We start from the raw sequence: 20,219 nt of genomic DNA on the forward strand, positions 1-20,219 counted from the left end.
GTACCCTGCTAGAAAATGGTTTTACCTTTAGGGTGATACATCCTTTGCTTGGGTAAGGAGTACTGCCCTATTTGAACATTAATATGTCACACACACACTCCTCACCTTTCTAGCCCTTGTGGAGGGCACCACCAAATCTTCCAGGCATCCAGATTAGAAACCTTGAAGTTCACTGTATCAACCCTCTCTCACTTGGCTCAAACTTATTGGAGTACATTTGCTTTCCCCTCCATCATAGTTGCTAAGCTGCCTCAGATAAGGGACTTTCATTTTTTGTCTTTATATCTCCAGTGTTTATGCTTGACACACAGTAGATATTTAACAAATGCTTGTTAAAAAATGAAAACACAGTCCCTACTCTCGAGGAGTTAACGTGATCCAGAAGAAAAAGCACAAAATTTTGGTTCCACAGGGTCAGGACTCAAATTCTTATGTCTATGAGTATTACTGCCTATGTGGCTATGGGTAAATAATTTTTCCTTTTTGAGCCTTGTTTCCTCAACTGTAAAATTCCAAGGATGGGCTAGATAGGGTTTTTAAGTTTTAAATGCTGTATTCTAATCTAATGGGAGTGGGCAACAAAACTTGTATCTGAGTAATAATAATACAAGGTACAATGTACAAGGAGTAAAGGAGAATTCTCAGGAAAGAAATTGCTTTCAGATGGGGAAAGAGATTGCTTTCAGGTGGGGGAATAGAGAGGCTTCATGGAGGAAAGGATACCTGATCTGGGTCTTGAAGGAAAGAAAAGACTTCAATAAATGATGATGAGAGGAGTTATGGGGTGAGTACCAATTTGTTTTCATTTTTGTTCTGTGGTACAGACAGTACCTCTGACTCCAGCCAGCATCTCACTAATATGTGCCAAAGTCATTAAAGGGACCAACCATGAAGGGACTCTAAAATTCTCCGCAACTGAAGGAAAATTAATTCCAAGGGCTTCTGTCCCCTTCTTGGATAGGAACATCAGTGTGCCTTACCTCAGGGACTCTCATTAAAGGGAAACTTGAATAAGAGCCAGATTTTCATCTTTCCTAAGTTGTTTCTGATACTAAGAAGCTGGTAGTATTAACTCTTTGAAGACAGAACAACATTTGACAAAAGGTCCAGTAAAGGACCCTCTTTGTTGTCCCAATACCACGCCATTATCATCAGTGACATTCACACAATATGCTAAGGTTACCCTCAAAGTGCTTTCCTTACAACAGTCTATCTCTGAGCCTCAAAGTTTAAGAAAAATATTGGTATATTGAATAATATATATGTTCTAAGAAGAACAAACCAGGATGGTGAAGGGCTTTGGGTCCGTGTCATGTAGATAAATTGAAGATGTTTAACTTGAGAAAAGAAGGCTCAAGAGTGATATGGTAGCTGTTTTCAAGTATTCAAAGGTCTCTCATGTGGAATAGGAAATTGATTCATTCTGTTTTCCCCAGAGAACAGAATTAGAAACAATGGGAAGAAGTCACAAAGAGGAAAATCTAAGCTTGATGTCATAAAAGCTTCCAAACAAGGAGAGCTACCCCAAAATGAAAGGGCTGCCTCAGAGCTCAATGGGTTCCTTTTCATTTAAATAGTATCTTTAATTAGTCTTTAAGTAGAGGCTGGAAGACCTCTTGTCAAATGTGTTATGGAAGACATTTCTTTTTGAGTATGGGTCACTTAGATTCCTTGTGATTCTCAAATTCTATGAATCTAAGGTGGGTAGAGAAAATATCCCCACTTTAAAGAGGAAGAAATTGAAACTAAAGGAGATGGCATGAAAGCTGTAATTTGGAGTCACAGAAAAGAAACGGGCCTCTGTTACCTCCCAGTTTTGTGATCTAGGACACAAAGTCCTATCTTTCTGGGCTTCCAGCTTCTCATCTATAAAATGAAGGGGTAGGACTGGATATTCCATAAGGTCCTTTTTTCTAACTCCAAATCCTATGATTTTATGATTAAGTGATGTGTCCAAGGACACAAAATTAGCAAGCTTCAAGAGTTGGGGGTTTGAACCCCATTCTCCTAACTCCATTTCCACTGTTCCATCCACTAATACCATAGGACAAACCAAAGAACCCAATCAGGTCCTTCAAGAGTGATGATGCCTAATACTGGAGAAGCAGCTTTCCTAACTCCATTGTCTAATTCAAGTCCTGACCTTTAGAAAGTCAGCCTAAATGTGGAAATGTTTTACAAGAATTCTTATGTACAATGCACATCAGATTTATTCCTTCTTTAATAGATGAAGGGAGGGATATAAGAGAATTTGGAACCAAAAAGAATTCTTTTAAAAAACACAAAGAAATCAGCCTCTCCTGGAAGTCACTTACTTTGGCTTGGTTGAGTCCCTTCTCGGGGCACTGAGGAGGATCTCAATCGCAACCTTACTGTGCTATTGTTTTGAGCTGCATCACCACGATCACCTTGATATCTTTCTGCAGATTTACTGGTAAAAGGCAAAAAGATGAAAAAGTTACCTCCTGGGACTTTGCTCAGAAATATAATCTTTTAGAACTTATCTTGGCAAGCAAATATTTCAAGGACAGTAGCATAAATAGATGGTACCCTGACCCAAACAAAAAAGTAGCTTCCATACAAAGTTATCATGCCCTTCCTAAAAGATGGCATCCATATTTCCCCATATCCCACATTGCTTTGTGACAAGACCCCCTCAAATAAATTGAGGAGATGCACTTACTTTTTTAGATCCCTAGTGCCATCATGGCAAGGAAACATACTCTCAGTGGGAAAATAGGAAGCTGAACTCAAAGTTTCAGTCCCCACCCTTTAGTGAGCTGCTTCAAGAGAGCCATAGAGAACAACAGAATGAGCAAGGGGATGGGGTTGTATCCTCTGTCCTGGTCAGGTCACGTATAGAGAGTTCTCTTTTCTGGACACTCTCATCCTTCTATCCTGGGCAGAGCTCAAAGAATTGTGTCTTGTTGAGGGTACCACATCTTAGGAAGGTTGTTGCCAAACTGGGGGTACATTCAGAGGAGGTTAATAAGGATGCTGAGAGAGCCAGACCCCATTTCATAGAAGGACTGATTAAAAGAACAAGATCAGTAAACTTGGGAAAGAAAGACAAGGCTGGAGCAGAGTGAAAAACCTTGATATTGGGAAAGATTAAGGATAAAAGGAAAAGGTAGCAGCAAAGTTAAATGGAGAAATAAGTAGCATGGAAACAAAAGCATGAGTTCCCCATATTAGCTGAGGCCCTGCCAACCTGAGCTTCTGTATGGAATGTACACACCTGAGGTGGGAAGAGCTCCCTGAAGCCAAGGGGTCCTTTGCAAGCCGGCTCCGAGCCCTAGTCGCTTGTTGGAAGTTATGGCTTGAGTTGCTCCGGGGTGGGTTGTTCAAGCTGGCTTCTATCCTCTCTCGGAGTCGGGTCACTTCTTGCTGTAGGGCCCGGATGGCTTGGCTGCCACGGAAATAAGAGACAGTGAGCAGAAGGCAATGGGGGTAAGCTAAGGGGCTCCCATGACCATTTTGTGTTAGACAGAAGGGAAGGGCCTGTATCTGCTGGTTCTGGCAGCCTAATGATTTTTAGGCACCACAGGACCATAGGTTTAGACCCAGATGAATATTAAAGGTTTCTAGGTGAGGAAACTGAGAATTTAAGTGATTTACCTAAAGTCTCAAAAACAATAAGTTGAAGAGCTGGGATTTAGCTCCGGTCATCTGACCCTTTTCTCCTGTACCATAAGGAGAAGAACAGGCAAAGAGAAAAACACTGGCTATGTATACAACTTGAAAGCTTCCTCAGTGGGCCCAGTCTCTGAAGGCTCATTCAGAGTGTAAAACTCATTGTCTACCACTTTTCTCCCCAATAGGAAGGAATTCTCTCTAATCTCTCTAATGAGGGGGACTGCTGAGCACTCAATATATCAGCCAATCGGTAAGCACTGGTTGGAGCACTTCCTATGAGCCAGATCTTGTGCTGTGAGCACTAGGAATATACAAAAGGCAAAACATAACAAAAATCCCTGACTCTTTTCCCAAGGAGCAGGAATTCTAATAGCTATCTCCTGGGTATTCTGAATACTTTTTCCCCGCCATGATGTCTCTGCCTACCTCAGGGGGATAGGAAGGTAATGCAGGCAGGGTGAGATTCTTGTTAATAAAGGGTTCTGGTTCTGGTTGTTATCCATGTAGTAGAAATTTTTAAATCAATCAAGGAGAATTTTCTGTTGAAGCAAATTGGGGTGGAGTGGGTGAAAAGAGGAGCTTTTCCCTTGGTTCTTTAGGGGTTCCCATACGTCAGAGGATCCCACATCCCCTAAAGGATCACATCCCCTCTTTTAGTTCCCTCTTTTTACAGATGAAGAAATCAAAGCTGAGAAGACAAGTAATTTACCAAAGGTCACATATATTATAGCAAGTGGCAGAGTCAAGATTCAAATCTAGTTTTTTATTTCAAAACTTGGGTTTTTTTCCATGACTTCCACAAGCTGCCAGAAAGAATGGGAAAGAAGAGTTGTTTTTAACATCCTCCCCTGGATGATGGAATGGAAATTCACTGTAAATATTTGCTATCCTCACCAACAGGACTGGAGAAACCAGTGGGCTAGAGCAAAACATGAGCAATCTGACATGAGTAAAAAAGGCTTCTCGGAAGGCTGGTAAAATATAGATAAAATGTCCCAACTACTACCACATCCTTGCCTGCAAGGTCATCTTAATTCATCAACTCCCCTCTTCCTGTCTCCCCATCTCTTGTACCCTTCCCCCCAAAGTCTGAATAGAAATAGTGGTTAGTTTTCTACTAGAGCAAGCATGGGACATTGGACTGGGAGTGAAGAGACCTGAATTCTAATTTGGAACTTTGCCACCGTCTTGTTCTGTGACCTTAGAAAAGTAGTTTTTACTATCTGTACTTCCAATTCTTCAGCTTTTAAAATGGAAGTGGGATAAGGAATGGAGCTGGAAAAAACGGAAAGGGACTTAAGGGAATATCAAGTCCAGTAATTTTATTCTACAGATAAAGAACACACAAGTGAGGACACAGAGGTGTCTGGCTAGCAAACTGCAAGAGACAGGATTTGAATTCAGGTCCTTTGCGCTTCAAACCTGAGTTTTCTTCTCACTACACCGGATGCTAGTTCCCTTGATTCATTTGCTAGGAACAGAGACTCGGGCCCTCTCCTGAAGTGGGTTTCACCTCAAGGGCTGGGATGCTAAAAGACCCCCTTCGGTCGGAGACATTTATGCGCTGGCCACAGGCCAGTTTCCCACCCCCACAGGCGCGGCTCGCATACACACAGGACGGAGGAATCCAGCATCTTTGGGACTGCCGCGGCCATCTTCCCGAGCAGTACAGCTCCTCTAGACTCCGTGACTCGGCCAGGTTCTGAGAGGTCACAGCCCTCCTAACGCTTCCCCCCAAAGTGGCCTTTCTCCCAAGGCTTCTTTCCAGACCGAGAGAACGGGGAAGGAGAGGCCCTTAGGGCACCTCTGTGTCTCCTACTTCTACAGCCTTGGAGGAGCCAGAGCTTAGAACCTGCTGGAACTACACGTGTCTGAGTGGCTGGTTCCCTAGCAATCCCCATGGAGACATTTGTTAGGGCTGCACAATCAGGAGATGTTTATCTGCGTGTGGGCTGGGGAAAGCATTCCTGCCCATCACCACTGGCTGGGCAGCAAGCTCTGGGCAACTGGAGCACCCGCAGGGTCACTGACTGGGGAGGGGATATGGTCAGTCAGGGGGATAAAAGAGAATTACAGCCCAGCTTTCCATGGGCCTGGCTTGTTTACTCTCTAATTCATGGTCTCTTAGACTCTCAGTTCATTACTACGAGGATTAACAGCAAATGCTGCTGGGGATGGATGCTTTAGACTCTGAATCTATTTGATTAAGGCTCTTATATAGGAGCTTATCCTGGGAAGGTTATTAATAATATTTATTTATATTATATTTATACTAGCTATATTATATAAATGTCATACTGCTTTAAGGCCTGTAAAGTTCTTTACAAATAGTCTCTCATTTGATCCTCACAATAACCTAGGAAGGCAGAAGCTATTGTTATCCCCATTTTACAGGTGGAGAAACTTAGGCAAACTGGTTAAGTGACTTGACTGGCATCACACAGTTTGTAAGTGCTTGAGGTAGAATTTGAACTGTGGTCTCCTTGCCTCTGGGGCGAGTGCTTGCTCTACTAGACCACCTCGCTGCCTCTGAAAACCTTAGTTTAACGGTGAATTCTAGGTTTCCAGGCTTGTCTGTCTTTATTCTGAGGGGCTCTTAATCGTTTTTTTATGTATGTGTTTTATGGATGTCATGGACCCCTTTGGCAATCTGGTAAATCCTGTGGGCCTCTTCTCAAAGGAATATTTTTAAACATGTAAAATACATGTAAGTTATAAAGGAAACAAATTATATTGAAATACAATGATTAGTATATTGAGAGAGAAAAATTCACAGGCCCCACATTAAGAATCCCTGGAAGAGAGAAGGCATTGGAAGAGGCCCTTTCAGCTCTAACTTTGGGGTAGGCCGTAGGTCCAACTTTGCCTCTGTCAACTTACATAGCAACTGTGTGACTTTAGGCAAATTATCCCTTCTGGACCTTTCTTTCCTTTGCTTCAAGATGGAGCTCTTACAATAGCTGGTCTTTTCTATGCCCAACATTCCCTGATCAGTGATCTAATAAGAGGGTCTCAAGAGTAAAAGAATCAATAGGTTTTTTCACAGCCAAACAGTATGTTTGTCTAGCTGACAGCTATGGACCAACAGCCCAGAAAAATGCCTACCACTCACCAAAAGCAGATAAAATGGAAACTAACAGAAAACATTTAAAACCACTGCTTATCTAAGATATCTCAGCTGAAAGACAGTATTTGGCTAAGAACACAGCAGAGATTCTTACATAGTCCAAGTGGGAGAAAAAGGCAATTAAGCAACATTTTCTTTTCCTGCCAAGCCATTCCCTCTAAGATAAGGGTAGTGACAGGGAATCTCAGTATCTGGAAAACTGCATATTCTCTGCCATTTCCCCAGAAAACAGGAAGAATGAAATGTGACATTCAAGATGGTGGTACCTAATTTTAAAAAGCATTGAATCTTATAAAGCCATTTAAGCTCTCTGGGCCTCAGTTTTTCCTAGCTATAAAATGGGGGACACTGGAGTTGATGGTCTTTTGTCCTTCTGCCTGCTCTACAATTTTCTCTCTTAAATGGTCACGGGGGACTCACTCTCTGACTTCCCGGGAGATGAGGTTGCGTAGTGGGTCTTGTGCTTTCTCCTGATGGGCTTCATCAGAAGGGGTGAGAGCAGGAGACTGGCCGTGTTCTCTGCCACGGGAATACTGGCTATGGGCCCCATCATGGTCCTCACCATCCAAGTCATCTGATAAGAAAAAAATACAAGGAAGGAGCTGGATAAGGCTGCAAATTAGTCTCAGGGGGGTTACTAATCCAGGAGTCAAAAAATCAATCAGCAAACCTATAGGTTTTGGGGGAAGGGGAAGACACAGATTGGGGCCTGCTCCATCAGATCCTCTGGAACTAATCACTAGTGAGCCCAGCCCTGGCCCAGCCTCCAAGGGCATGGGCTGCAAGGTATTTAATTCCCTCCCTACCCTGATTCCCTCCCCTTGTATTTGGATAATGCTACAGAGGCAGATTGTTACCCAGACATTCCTTACGTGCTCCATCCACTCACCCATCTTTGTACCTGGACCCGGATTGCGGTGGAAGCTCCTTGTCCACTTCTTTGGGGGACTGGTGGGTGTTGGGCCGGCCCTCTGGGCCTGGGTCTCTGATGTGCTAAGCCCAGAGGACACTCTGGAGACCAGCTGGTCCCTTCCTGGACGGGGGCTGGATGGAGCTGGGGGTAGACATGCTGTAGATGACTGGGGTAATCTCCTCGAGTCACTGGTACCAAAAGACATACTGTGACATAAAGAAAAATGTCAGACAGCAACAAGACTATGCGATAATCAATTCTGATATATGTGGCTCTTTTCAACAATGAGGTGATTCAGGCCAGTTCCAATCATCTTATGATGGAGAGAGGCATCTGCACCCAGAGAGAGGACTGTGGGAACTGAGTGTGGATCACAACATAGTATTTTCACTTCTTTTGTTGTTTGCTTGCATTTTGTTTTCTTTCTCATTTTTTTTCTTTTTGATTTTTCTTGTGTAGCAAGATAATTGTATAAATATCTATGCATATATTGGATTTAACACATATTTTTAATATATTTAACATATATTGGATTATTTGCCAACTAGGGGAGGAGGTGGGGGAAAGGGGGAAAATTTTGGAACACAAGGTTTTGCAAGAGTCAATTATCCATCCTTATGTTTTGAAAAAACAAGTCTTTATTAATAAAAAATGCCAGTAGCCCACTTGCACTGTTCCTTTTCTTGCATTGGGTAAATTCATGTCCAAGTGCTTTTAGCTCATACCCTGTCAAAGATTATCTGGCTCATATATTCATAAGAATTAGAGCTGGAAAAAGATCTTAGAGATGATTTCATCCAGATTCCTCATTTTGCAAATGAACCATGGGAAGGGAGGCACAAATATGAACTCATATACCTGGTATGGGAAAGTCGGTGCTCTGGAGTCTGAGTTAATGGAGACACCCTGCTGGTTTCAGATCCCACAAAGCCGCTGTCAGTTTCTGGGGATACTATCCGATGTTCCTAAAAAGTAATAACAGTTCTCCTTAACACAATTATATTCTTGCCCTTTGCCCCTTGGAAGTTGGTCCAGAATTCCAGCTTTCACAGACCAGACATCTCAACTGAAGCTCAGAATTGGGACAGATTTCTGCGGATCCCAACTGTGCATAAACTAGATCTATCCCATCTGCAAATATCATCAACAAGGATAGATATCCATCCTCTGTTGGGAGATCTCCACTGATACAGGTAACTCACCCAGGACAGCACTTTGGGGCACCTCTATTAGGAAGCTGCTTCTTAATCAAGCCTACATGGTTTTCTCCAGCTATAACACATCACTCTTTGCCAAGCTTGTATTTGGACAATGCTAGGAAGCCAAACTGTCTCCCAGACATTTCTCACCCATCTTTGTGATGGAAGCTTTTACTTTTCTGGATCACAGCTATCAAAATACTGATTATTATTGTTCTCCTTAGCTAAGTCTTCTCTTCTTCAGACTAAAGTATTCCTAGATTCTTTCCCCTGAATGAAGAAAATAGATTAGTCGCCAGACCATTGTGGGATTTTTAGAAAGTAGCATTTGTCAGAAAAGATTGGATTTTGTAGTTAAATATCCATGGAGAAAAGATTGCAGTCAGAGCTAGATAATGCCTAAGATTCCTCCTAGAGATTTAAAGATTTAGAAGGGAGAACTTTTGTCTTAAGCTAGGTTTCTAGATGCTCATTGACCAGAATTTACCATGGTATTCCAAGTGTGATGGCCATAAGGACTTGTGTAAGAAAAGGAGCGTAGATTTCAGGGAGTGGAACCAAGATGGTGAGAGAAGCACTCAGCTGAACTCTCCCAACATCCCCCTACAAACAACTTTAAAACAATGGCTCCAGCCAAAATATGGAGAGGGAGAGTCAACAAAAGATCAGAGTGCATATCCTTCCAGACCAAGATAGAGTAGGAGGTTGGAAAGAGATCTCTGTGACATGGATGAGGAGGCTGATCTGGAGCCGACATGGATGAAACCCAGAGCTGTGACTAGCGATGGTGACATCCTGGGAAGATTTCAAGCCAGAGATGATCGTAACCACCTTAGAAGAGCCAAAGCCTTCCAAAATCCCAGAACTAGCTCTGAAAGCAGCGGTGTGAAAAAGCCTTAAGTTTGAGACAATATCCTTCCCCGCTCCTGCAGTGGAACAGAGCCCCATCGGAACATAAAGTTCCAAACCAAGAAATATAAAAGGGGGCAGTAGTTAAAAGCAAAACAGACTTTGTGGAGGAACAGGATAAAAAGGGAGAGAGAAGGATAAACAGAAGAAAATAGGTTGGAAGAAAATGCACAGCTAGTAGTCGTAATTAGGCACATGAATAGAATGAACTGACCCATAAATTGAAAATGAACAACAGAATGCATCAGAAATTAGAATCCAAAAATGTTTTGTTTAAAAGAAACACACTTGAAATAGAGAAATACAAAGTTAAATTAAGGAACTGGAGGAGAATCTATTATGCTTCAGCTAAAGTAAAAAAAAAAAAAAAAAAAAAAAAGGAAGGGGGAGTAACCATGATTTCAGACAGAGCAAAAACAAAAATAGACCTAATTAAAGGAATAAGCTGGAAAACAACATCTACCCAAAAGGAACAATAGACAAGGAAGAAATAGCAATACCAAAATATATACCTCCAATGGCATAGCATCCAAATTCTTGTTTGTTTTTTGTTTTGCTGAGGCAATTGGATAAGTGACTTACCCAGGGTCACACAGCTAAGAAGTGTTAAGTGTCTGAAGCCAGATTTGAACTCAGGGCTGACTTCAGGGCTGGTACTCTATCCACTGCACCACCTAGCTGCCCCATAGCATCCAAATTTTTAAAGGGAAAGTTACATGAATTACAAAAAGCAATAGACAGTAAAACTATTCTAGTGGGTGACATCTCAATTTTACCTTTTCAGAACCAGATAAATCTAACTTCAAAATAATTGAGAAAGAAGTTAAAGAAATTTATAAAATCTTAGAAAAGTTAGATATGACACCTCTGGAGAAAATTGAATGACGTTAGAAGTATACCTTTTTCTCAACTGTATATAACACTCTTCCCCCCCAAAAATGGGGACATATATTGGGACATAAAACTTTCACAATCAAATGCAAAAAAGTGGAAATATTAATTCATCCTTTTTAAACCATGATGCAATAAATCATATTTAATAAATAGCTGTAGAAGCATAGATTAAAAGCTAATTGTAAACTAAATAATCTCACCCTAAAAAATGAGTGGGTCAGAGAGCAAATCATAGAAACAATAATTTCATTAAAGGCAATGATAACAATGAGACAATATTCCTAAATTTGTAGGATGTAGCCAAACCAGTATTTAAGGAAAATTTTATAACACTAAATGTATACATTAATAACAGACAGAAAGAAAAAGATCAATGAACTGGGCAAGCAACCAAAAAAACTCCACAATAACTAGAAAAAGAACAAATTAAAAATCCTTAATATCAAACCAGCATACCAAAAATAAAGGTAAGAGAACTAATAAATTAATAAATAAAATAGATAAACCATTGGTTATTTTGATTTTTAAAAAGAAAGAACCAAATAACTTATCAAAAAATAAACTATTATCAATAAAGATGAAATTAAAGCAATTATTGGGAGTTATTTTGCCCAATTATATGCTAGTAAAACTGACAATTTGAGTAAAATGGATGAATATTTTCAAAAATATAAACTGCAGCAAATTATAGAATACTTAAATAACTCCATCTTAGGAAAAAATGAGGAAGCCATCAAAGTGTTCCCTAAGGAAAAATAACCCATAGGACCACATGGATTAAAAGTTAAGGAATAATTAATCTCGATACTATATACAGTATTTGGAAAAATGAAGCAGTCCTACCAAATAAGGACTTGTAATATTATTGTTTAAAACGTTTTACACATAATTGGTTAATATTTAATGAAATAAAAATAATTTTAAAAAGCAGAGGAATATATGTTAAGTCTCAATTCTAGTTTGATGCTCAGTATTATTTCATTGGTCTTTCCAGCCATGTAAGCACATGGTGATCTTCTTTATCATTGTCATCACCATTAGAGGGAAGGGTCAAACTCTTTTCTATATTTGGTTCATGCCATGAACCCAAGTCATTTTTACCTCCCACATTAATTCTTCTATCCCTGTATTTGATTTGTGTGTGTGTGTGTTGGGCCAGATTCTATTGGTATAAGGAATGTGGAGGAATTCCCTTTTTACCAATGTAAATCAAACTGCTTGGCAGCTCATGTGTATTTAGAGAGTTGGCTGGGGCACCAAGAAGTAAATGTTGGAACTGAGAAAGTTACAAGGGTCTAAGTGACCATGACCCAGAAAATATGCACATATATGCATATGTGTATGTGTATATATATAGATATGTATATATCTATATCTATATATATAAAATACTCTCTATATACCTCATAAAGTTGTGAAGAAAGGTCCCTTGATAACCCTTAAAGCATTACAGAATAATAAGGTGCTATATTATTATGATCAATATCATTATTTTCATTTCTATTTTACAAATGAAGGATTGAGACTCAGAGATAGTGACTTGTCACAGCTTTTAAGAGTTGGAGCCTGAACTCAAACTCAGGGCTCTTGCCATTACTCTTTTCCCTATTCCATCGCTGTTTGGCTGACAACTTCAGAAAACAGCTTGTGAGCCATAAATTAAAGCATACCTTTTTTCTAGATTCCCTACAAGCATTCGTTACCTTATACTGGCTCACATCAAAATTCCTTACCAGCTGAGGGGCACTGGCTGAATGGAAAGCCTTCTGAAGTGGCAGAGAGCCCGAAACGGCACTGCCAGCCAAGCTGGTGATGCTGCTCGGGTGAGAAGACAGCTGCTTTTGCTCTGAGGCTGGTGGGGTGAGCTTGGGGGTGGGGGGGTGGCTGAGCAATGGGACCTTGAAGAAGCCCACCCAAGTGCCGGTCGTTCCTCGCTGATGGCCGCTGCTCTAGGGGCGGGGTTGATTGCCTCTGCTCCACAGACTCCCTGATAAGAAATGAAAAACAGGTGTCAGCTTCAGCCTTCCTGGGGCTCCTCAGGCCCTAGCCCTTGTGCTCACTTCACATCTGGAGGGTGGGGAAGGGGAGCCCCTTTCGGGGTTCTAGGATTGTAGACGAAGAACAATTCCCTAATTAAAGGCTCCCACTGAGAAGTTCCTGGTCAGGATTGTGGGTCTTTAGGAAAAGAAGTCCAGGCTCACATGCATATCAGGGCTACTATGGAGCTCATGAGCAAAGAATAAGATAGAGCCTTAAGGAAATATATGACCAGAAGAGGAGGGGGACTGAGGGGTAAGAGGCTGATAAGTTGCCAAAATGTTTCCCTGGTGTCCGTGAAATTATTCAAAAGGGCAGTATGAAGGCCTCTTGTGTCAGGTAAACTTTCTATTTAGTATTTATGGAAAAAGAAGTGGCTAATTAGTACCTAGGATGATGAGAAGGGGTGTCCCACCCCCATGGAAGGAAACAACAGATCCATTTCAGTGATGAAGGAATCAGGATGGCAATCAGTGTTGCCCCTTGGTAGGGCAGGCATATGAAAATACAGTAGAAAGGTAGTTTCAAGAATCAGGAGCCTTGGGTTTAAATAACCCCTTATTAGCTATCCCCTCTAGCTCCAAGCTATTCTATCCAATAAGCCCTGCCCTAACCACCTCATGATAGGTGTAATAATAATAAACAACCATAAATATCATCATATAAATAATATTATATTTACATAAGAAATATAGGAGCCTTTATATATAATACTCAGAGCTGTTAGCCTCTCTAATAAACCCTGCCCTAACTACTTCATAATAGTGTAATAATAATAATAAATATCATCATATATAAAATATTATATTTACATAGGAAATATATGAGCCTTTATATAGCATTTTACATGTATTTCCTCATTTGATCTCATGACAACCTTGTGAAGAAGGTGCTGTCATCATCCCCATTCTATGGGGATATGAGGAAACTGAGGCACATGGAGAGTCAATTACTTGTCTAGGATTATATAATTAGTAAGCAGCATAACTTGCACTCAGATTTTTCTGATTGAAAGTCTTATTCTTTATGTACCACCTAACTGCCTTTGGAAAGTATAAATCAGTGGCTCTGGAAAAAAGAAAAGAAATGAGAAAATATACCTCCTTCCCCTCTTTTCAGAAGTGGGATACTGCATGTAGGATAGGCTTTATACTGTCAGACATAACTGAGGCACTGGTTTGCTGAACTACTTTTTGATCTTTCTTTTTTAAATTCTTAATTACAAGATTGGCTCACTAGCTACATAAGAAAGAAGGGATATGAAAACAAAAAGACATACTAGATTTAAAATAAAAATATATTTTAAAAAAGCAATATACAAAAGGGAGACATTATGACATCTCATTGTTTGAAGTATTCTCAGGAAGGACAGGGAGCTATTTTTTTTCTTGTGAAGAAAAGGAAATCTCTCTTAAACAGAGTTATGGGTTTTTGTTTTGTGGTTGTTGTCACTTCTTCATATACTTCCTTCAGGATTTAGCTCAGGTACCACCTCCTTTACCAAGCCTTCCCTGATCCCTCCCACCTCAAACTACTTGTATTTACTAATCTGAGTACATGCTAAATTTCCCTCTCCTCCTTACTTCCTACCCATTTAAGGTTTCCAAGGATAGAGACTACTTTGCTTTTGTCTTTGAATCTAAACTATGTACTTTGCACAAAGTGGGTGATTCGTAAATGTTTCCTTAATTGGACCAGGGACAAACTTAACCTCTTCTATCATGGGGATGCTTGAAAATAGTAAAGAATGAACAGTCAAGGAGCAAGTGTCTTACTCAAGAAGGTTCGGATGCTTCCCTTGCTCTTTTTCTGTCCTCCTGGAGCTGGGTTCAAAAGCACTGGGATTTCTAGCAATTGACCCATCAACTTCCTGGGTGAAATCCTTCTCTTCCTGATCTCCTTCCAACTTGATGGCATCAGGAAGGGACTTGATATTGTGGTATCTATAATGGATCAAACAGAAAAAGGTGTGAACGTGAGTATTACCAAGTGCTGTCATGTAGTATTCTTGACAGGGGAAACCCGGCAGATATATGACCTGATACTCAAGATGGAAGACTAAGCTTCTGGGGACTAGTCCATGAGATATAGCCTCAATCCAGTCTCTAAGCTATGAATGACATGCTCCTTCTAAGCAGGTCATTCAGCAGATCCTCTTATGGATGACTCCCCTAAATGACTAGATCATAACTCAGAGCAGCTTTTATAAGAGCCAGAAGGGATTCGGAGAGGTCATATAGTCCATCCCCCTGCCTTCACATAGGCACTAACTATTATTATTATATTCACTCACCCAGCAGATGAGACTCCATGTGTTAACTTTCAAAATTTTTCAGAGAAATCTCTATAACACAACCTATACTTATAATAGTTTCTAGTGACAAGCCTATAGGACGGGTACTATTTTTTATTTTCTCTGCATTCCTGCATTTAGCACAATGCTTCCTGATTGCTGATTCGTCCCATTATCTCACTTTAATCTCTACAATTTTGACTGAAGCACATTTACTCTAGTCCTTATATTTTATGGAACTGGAGAATAACTGCCCTTGGTTATCTACATCAAATCCCCTTTGTGTGAATTCCACAAATTATTGATAGACTCAATCTCGGTCTCCCTAAAGCCTTCAGCAAACCAGGTGGTTTGTCCCTTGGCAAAGATCTCCTAGGCCTCTTTAGCAGTTCTCCTCACAATGCACATTCTAGTCATAGGCTCACAAGTTCATAATCTTGAACTGGAAAGGACTTCAGAAGCATCTAATCCAACCCCCCATTTTACTGAAAAGAAAATTGAGGCCTAGAGATGTTAAGTGATTTGTCTAAGATTATAAGGTAATAAGTGTCAAAGATAAAATTGATTTTTTTCCTGTTGAACCTGATATTTAAAAATTTTTTAATTATTTTTGTCAATTAGTAAAAACCTATTTTCTTTCACTTTTAATCCCACTCCATTAAAACTCTTCCCCAATGGGGGTGAGGTAAGGAAAACCAAAGAAAAACAAAGCTGTTGTAAATATATATAGTCAAGAAAAATAAATTTCCACACTGGCTATGTCCAAAAAACTATATCTCAATCTGCACTCTGAATCCATCACCAAAGATGATGGTTCTCTGACTCCAGCCAGTGCTCTTTCTCTAGTCATAATGATGGATGCACTGGTACCTTCCTATGTAGAGGGAATGATAAAAACCCCGGCAGCACTATATAGTCTGTGCTATGGTGAGGTATTCTGTTGCAAAGCTTTCAGTCATTCTCAGTCATGTCTGACTCTTCTTGATTCCATTTGGAGTTTTCTTGGCAAAAATACAGCAGTGGTCTGCCATTCCTTCTCCAGCTCATTTTACAGATGAGGAAACTGAGGCAAGCAGGTCACACAGCCAGGAGATATCTGAGGCTGGATTTAAACTCAGCAAGAGGCTTTTCTTGACTTCAGGTCTTCCAACCCAAGAAGGTTGGGAAGTTCTCACAAGTGAATGGGACTCTCTCTGACCCTATCCTTGAACACTTACTGCGTTATAAGACTCTGGAAATCCTGCTCCATTTGGAGCTGCTTGTACTGAAGTGGCTGTGGGAGTCCTGGGCTCTCATCATCTAACTCACTACTGGCAGGGCTCACTTCTGAATGTACTCCACACAGAAAAGTGTGGCCATTCTGGATAGCTGGCGTCTGTAAGAAAGAGAGGCAAGGAGTCAGGAAGAGTCCAATTAGTTCGTGTTCTGGACAAAATAACCAAGAAAGACAACTCTTCCAACCTCACCGGGAAAATTCATTTATGCAATCATGTGTCAATTATGCAATTCATAATACATTATATATATATATATATATATATATATATATATATATACACACACACACACACACACACACACATATATATACATATATATCTTGTGAATGTAGTAGCTAAGTAGATAGAGCGCCAACCTAGAATTAGTAAATCCTGAGTTCCAATCTGTTCTCACATATTTACTAGCTGTGTGACCCTGGGCAAATCACTTAAACCCTTTTTGCCTCAGTTTCCTCATCTGTAAAATGAGTCAGAGAAGGAAATGGCAAACAACTTTACTATCTTTGCCAAGAAAATCCCAAATGGGGCCATGAGAAGTTAGACATAACTGAAATATAACAATATATCTAAAATGACAATTTTTTTTTTTAAATGAGAGGGGAGGGGAAACCATGGCTGCCTTATCTCATTCTTGTGAAATTAATTTATAGGACACTTCACATTTATCCTTGGCAAATTTAGTCTTCTTAATTTCTCTTGAGATTTTTTGGGATCGTGTTTCTATCATCTAGTGTGTTGGCTTTTCAAATGTGAAGGTGACACAAAGCTGCCAACTGATTCAGTGGATAGATCTCTGGATTTGGAGTCAGGAAAATCTAAATTCAAATCTGACCTCAGATACTTATCTGATCCTAGGCAAGTCATCTAACTTATCTGCTTCAGTTTCCTCAATTGTAAAATGGGGATAATAATGGCACCTCCCTTCCAGATTATTGTAAATAGAATGTGATAATACTTGTAAAGTGCTTTAAAATGCTATGTAAATGGTAGCTATTATTATTTGCTGAAATCATTTTTTTTTTATGTTAAACATCATGAGACAAAAGACAGATCTCTGGGACACTCCACTAAAGACCACAAGTTGACATCAAGTCTCTAAGAACTCTGAGAGATATGTTATCCACATTCATAGAAAGAAATAACTAATTATGTTTGAGTACACATCAAAGCATACTATTTTCACTTTATTATTTTCATGTTTTTTCCCTTTTGATCTTTTTCCTCTTTTATAACATGATTAGTATGGAAATATGTTTAATATGATAGCATATATAATCTATATCCAATTGTTTATCATCTTAGGGATGAGGTGGGAAAGGAAAAAAGGGAAAAATGTATCTTCCCAATTTTTTTACATGAATGTTAAAAATTGCCTTTCTATATAATTAGAAAAAAATAAAATACTGTTTTTTTTTAAATGAACCCTGAAAGGCAGCATAACATGATGGATACAAGATAGGTACTGGAATCAGAAAGATCTGATAACTATCCCAATTGATACTGTAACAGAACTACAAATAATCACTTAACCTCAGTTTCCTTGTGTGTAAAATAGGGATAATACCTGTTTGTATCTATGCTTTAAGTCTATTATGAGGATCAAACAGAAGAATATATGCAAAGCACTGTGCAAATCTTAACATGGGACATGAATATCAGCTATTTTTTCTTCCTCATTTGAACTTTTGAATAAGTATAAGGAAACCCTTTCTTCCAATTCAAATCAGCAACTGCTCTATAACTTATAGTCTTGGAAAGTTGTTTGGGAAATGGAGAGGGAAGAAGCTTCCCCCAGATCAGTGATCAGCATGTGGAAGAAACAAGCATTGAATCCAGACCTTAGTACCCTTGAGACTGGCTCTCTATCAACTATAGAATATAGCCTTTGAAAATTATACAATTTATGGACAAATAGTAATGTGACAAAAAGATCACAAGTCTTTCTTTAGGTCCACTAATTCAACTGGCACCAATCCTACCTATGTGGGTCATTGTCTTGCCTCTCTCTCTTTTTTCCATAGAAAGGCATGTCTCATGAGCATGAGAACACGAAAGCATAGGATGAGATGTACATTCCTCCCTCTTTCTTTTTGACCTTTCTGTCCCCCAGCTTTCAACTATATTTCCTTCCCATCTTTACCTGTGAGAATCCTATCTCTCTTCCAAAACTCTGATCAATTGTAAGGTCCCCCAGAAAAATCATCTCTGATCCTCTCCTGTGGAAAATGACCTTTCTCCTGAGCCCGGAGTCAGGAAGATCTGAGTTAAAATCCCGACTTGAACATCTGAGTCGAGTCTAGCTATATGATCCTGGCCAAATCACTTAATCTCTGTTTGCCTCAATTTCTTAACTATTAAGTGGGGAGCCCTTAACCTTGCAGGGTTGTTGTGAGGATCAAATGATATAGCACAGTTGCTGGCACATAGTAGGCAAAATATGATGCTTATTTCCCTTCCTTTCCCTTCTTCCCATCAGACCTTAGTATATTGTTTTGTAACTCTCTGGCATGTATTTCAAGATATTTCATATTATATACTTAACCATATCTTTGTCTTTTAACAATAACTCAATTTTCTGTAGCCCTTCAGAGTATAAATATAATATACATGTGTGAAAATAAAATAGTCATACAAAGTAGGAAGTGTGAATAGTATTTTCATTTTACAGATGAAAAAACTAAAGAAATGCTAAATGAGTTGCCTAGGGTCACAAAACTAGTAAATCTTGGAACTGAGATTTTAGCTCACTCCAATGTCCTTCCCCCTCACAATTAGCCAACAAGCATTAAGCAGTACCAGGCACAATACTAAGCCCTGTCGTTGTTCAGTCACTTCTGTCACATTCAACTCTTTATACCTCATTTGGGGTTCTCTTGGCAAAGATATTTGAGTGGTTTGCCATTTCCTTCTCCAGCTCATTTCATAGTTGAGGAATTAAGGCAAATAGGGTTAATTGACTTGTCCAAGGTCACACAGCTAGTAAGTGTCTGAGGCCAGATTTGAACTCAGTTCTCCCTGATTCCAGATCCAGCATTATCTACTGGCAGAAATAGTCCCTGTCCTCAAGGGGCTTACATTCTTATCTGGAAGGAACCTCATGAATAATTAAATCCATGAAAGATACACATAGAGTGAATGGAAGGGAAACTCAAAGAAGGTAATAGCAATGGGAAGGAAAGGTCTCTGCAGAAGATAGGATTTGAGCTGAAGCCAAAGAATCTAAGAGACAGAAATGAGGAAGGAGAATATTCCAGGCATGGGGGCAGTCAGAGCAACGGCAGAGATGGAGATGGAGTGGAGTATAGAAGGGAGAGTATGAAATCTAATTTCCCTCAGGGGAAGGACTTATCAACACAATCATCCTAACTCCTAGCAGCAACATCCAGTACACAGCAGGACTTGCAAGATTAACATCCGATAAATACTCTTGATTTTCAACACCCTAGAAGGCAAAAGTAGGCAGAGAGAGAACAGGATCTAAACTCAGTAAAATTCTTCTTCCTAAATTCCAATCTGACCTGTCAGACATTTAGTTGTTTGACCCTGGGATGGTTATTTAACCCCATTTTTCTCACTTTCCTCATCCATAAAGTGAGATGGAAAAAGAAATGGCAAACCACAGTGAAGAAAACCCCAAATGGGTCATAAAGAGTTAAATATGATTAAAATAACGAAACAAAAAAAAAAAATCACCTTGCAACGGCAATCCAGAAGAAACGACACTCTTAGACCTCAAACAGGACAGAAGAATCTTGAGAAATCTAAATCCTCAGAGAATACATTTGTCTATTAAAAACTCAGGAAGTCTGTCTTAGCTTTACTACTCACTCCTTGCTTTCACTAAAACCTTCTTTTCTCTCTCTTGGTCTCTCTGTCTCTCTTTCCCCTATCTCTTACTCTTTCTGTCTCTGTCTCTGTCTTCATCATTCTC

General features: G+C 39.8%; 1 protein-coding gene across 1 annotated transcript in view; it reads right to left on the minus strand.

Moving 5' to 3' along the window:
- The window catches only part of AKNA (AT-hook transcription factor), a 67,667-nt gene that overhangs the window by 11,259 nt on the left and 36,189 nt on the right, over window positions 1-20,219 (minus strand). Inside the window, 9 exon segments of the mRNA XM_031949323.1 lie at window positions 2,316-2,431; window positions 3,239-3,409; window positions 7,184-7,337; window positions 7,653-7,882; window positions 8,535-8,641; window positions 12,412-12,562; window positions 12,564-12,665; window positions 14,491-14,658; window positions 16,226-16,383. Coding sequence (XP_031805183.1) covers window positions 2,316-2,431; window positions 3,239-3,409; window positions 7,184-7,337; window positions 7,653-7,882; window positions 8,535-8,641; window positions 12,412-12,562; window positions 12,564-12,665; window positions 14,491-14,658; window positions 16,226-16,383 — 1,357 coding nt within the window.

Source organism: Sarcophilus harrisii, chromosome 2 (assembly GCF_902635505.1).
Source record: "Sarcophilus harrisii chromosome 2, mSarHar1.11, whole genome shotgun sequence".
In the NCBI taxonomy this organism is placed as follows: domain Eukaryota; kingdom Metazoa; phylum Chordata; class Mammalia; order Dasyuromorphia; family Dasyuridae; genus Sarcophilus; species Sarcophilus harrisii.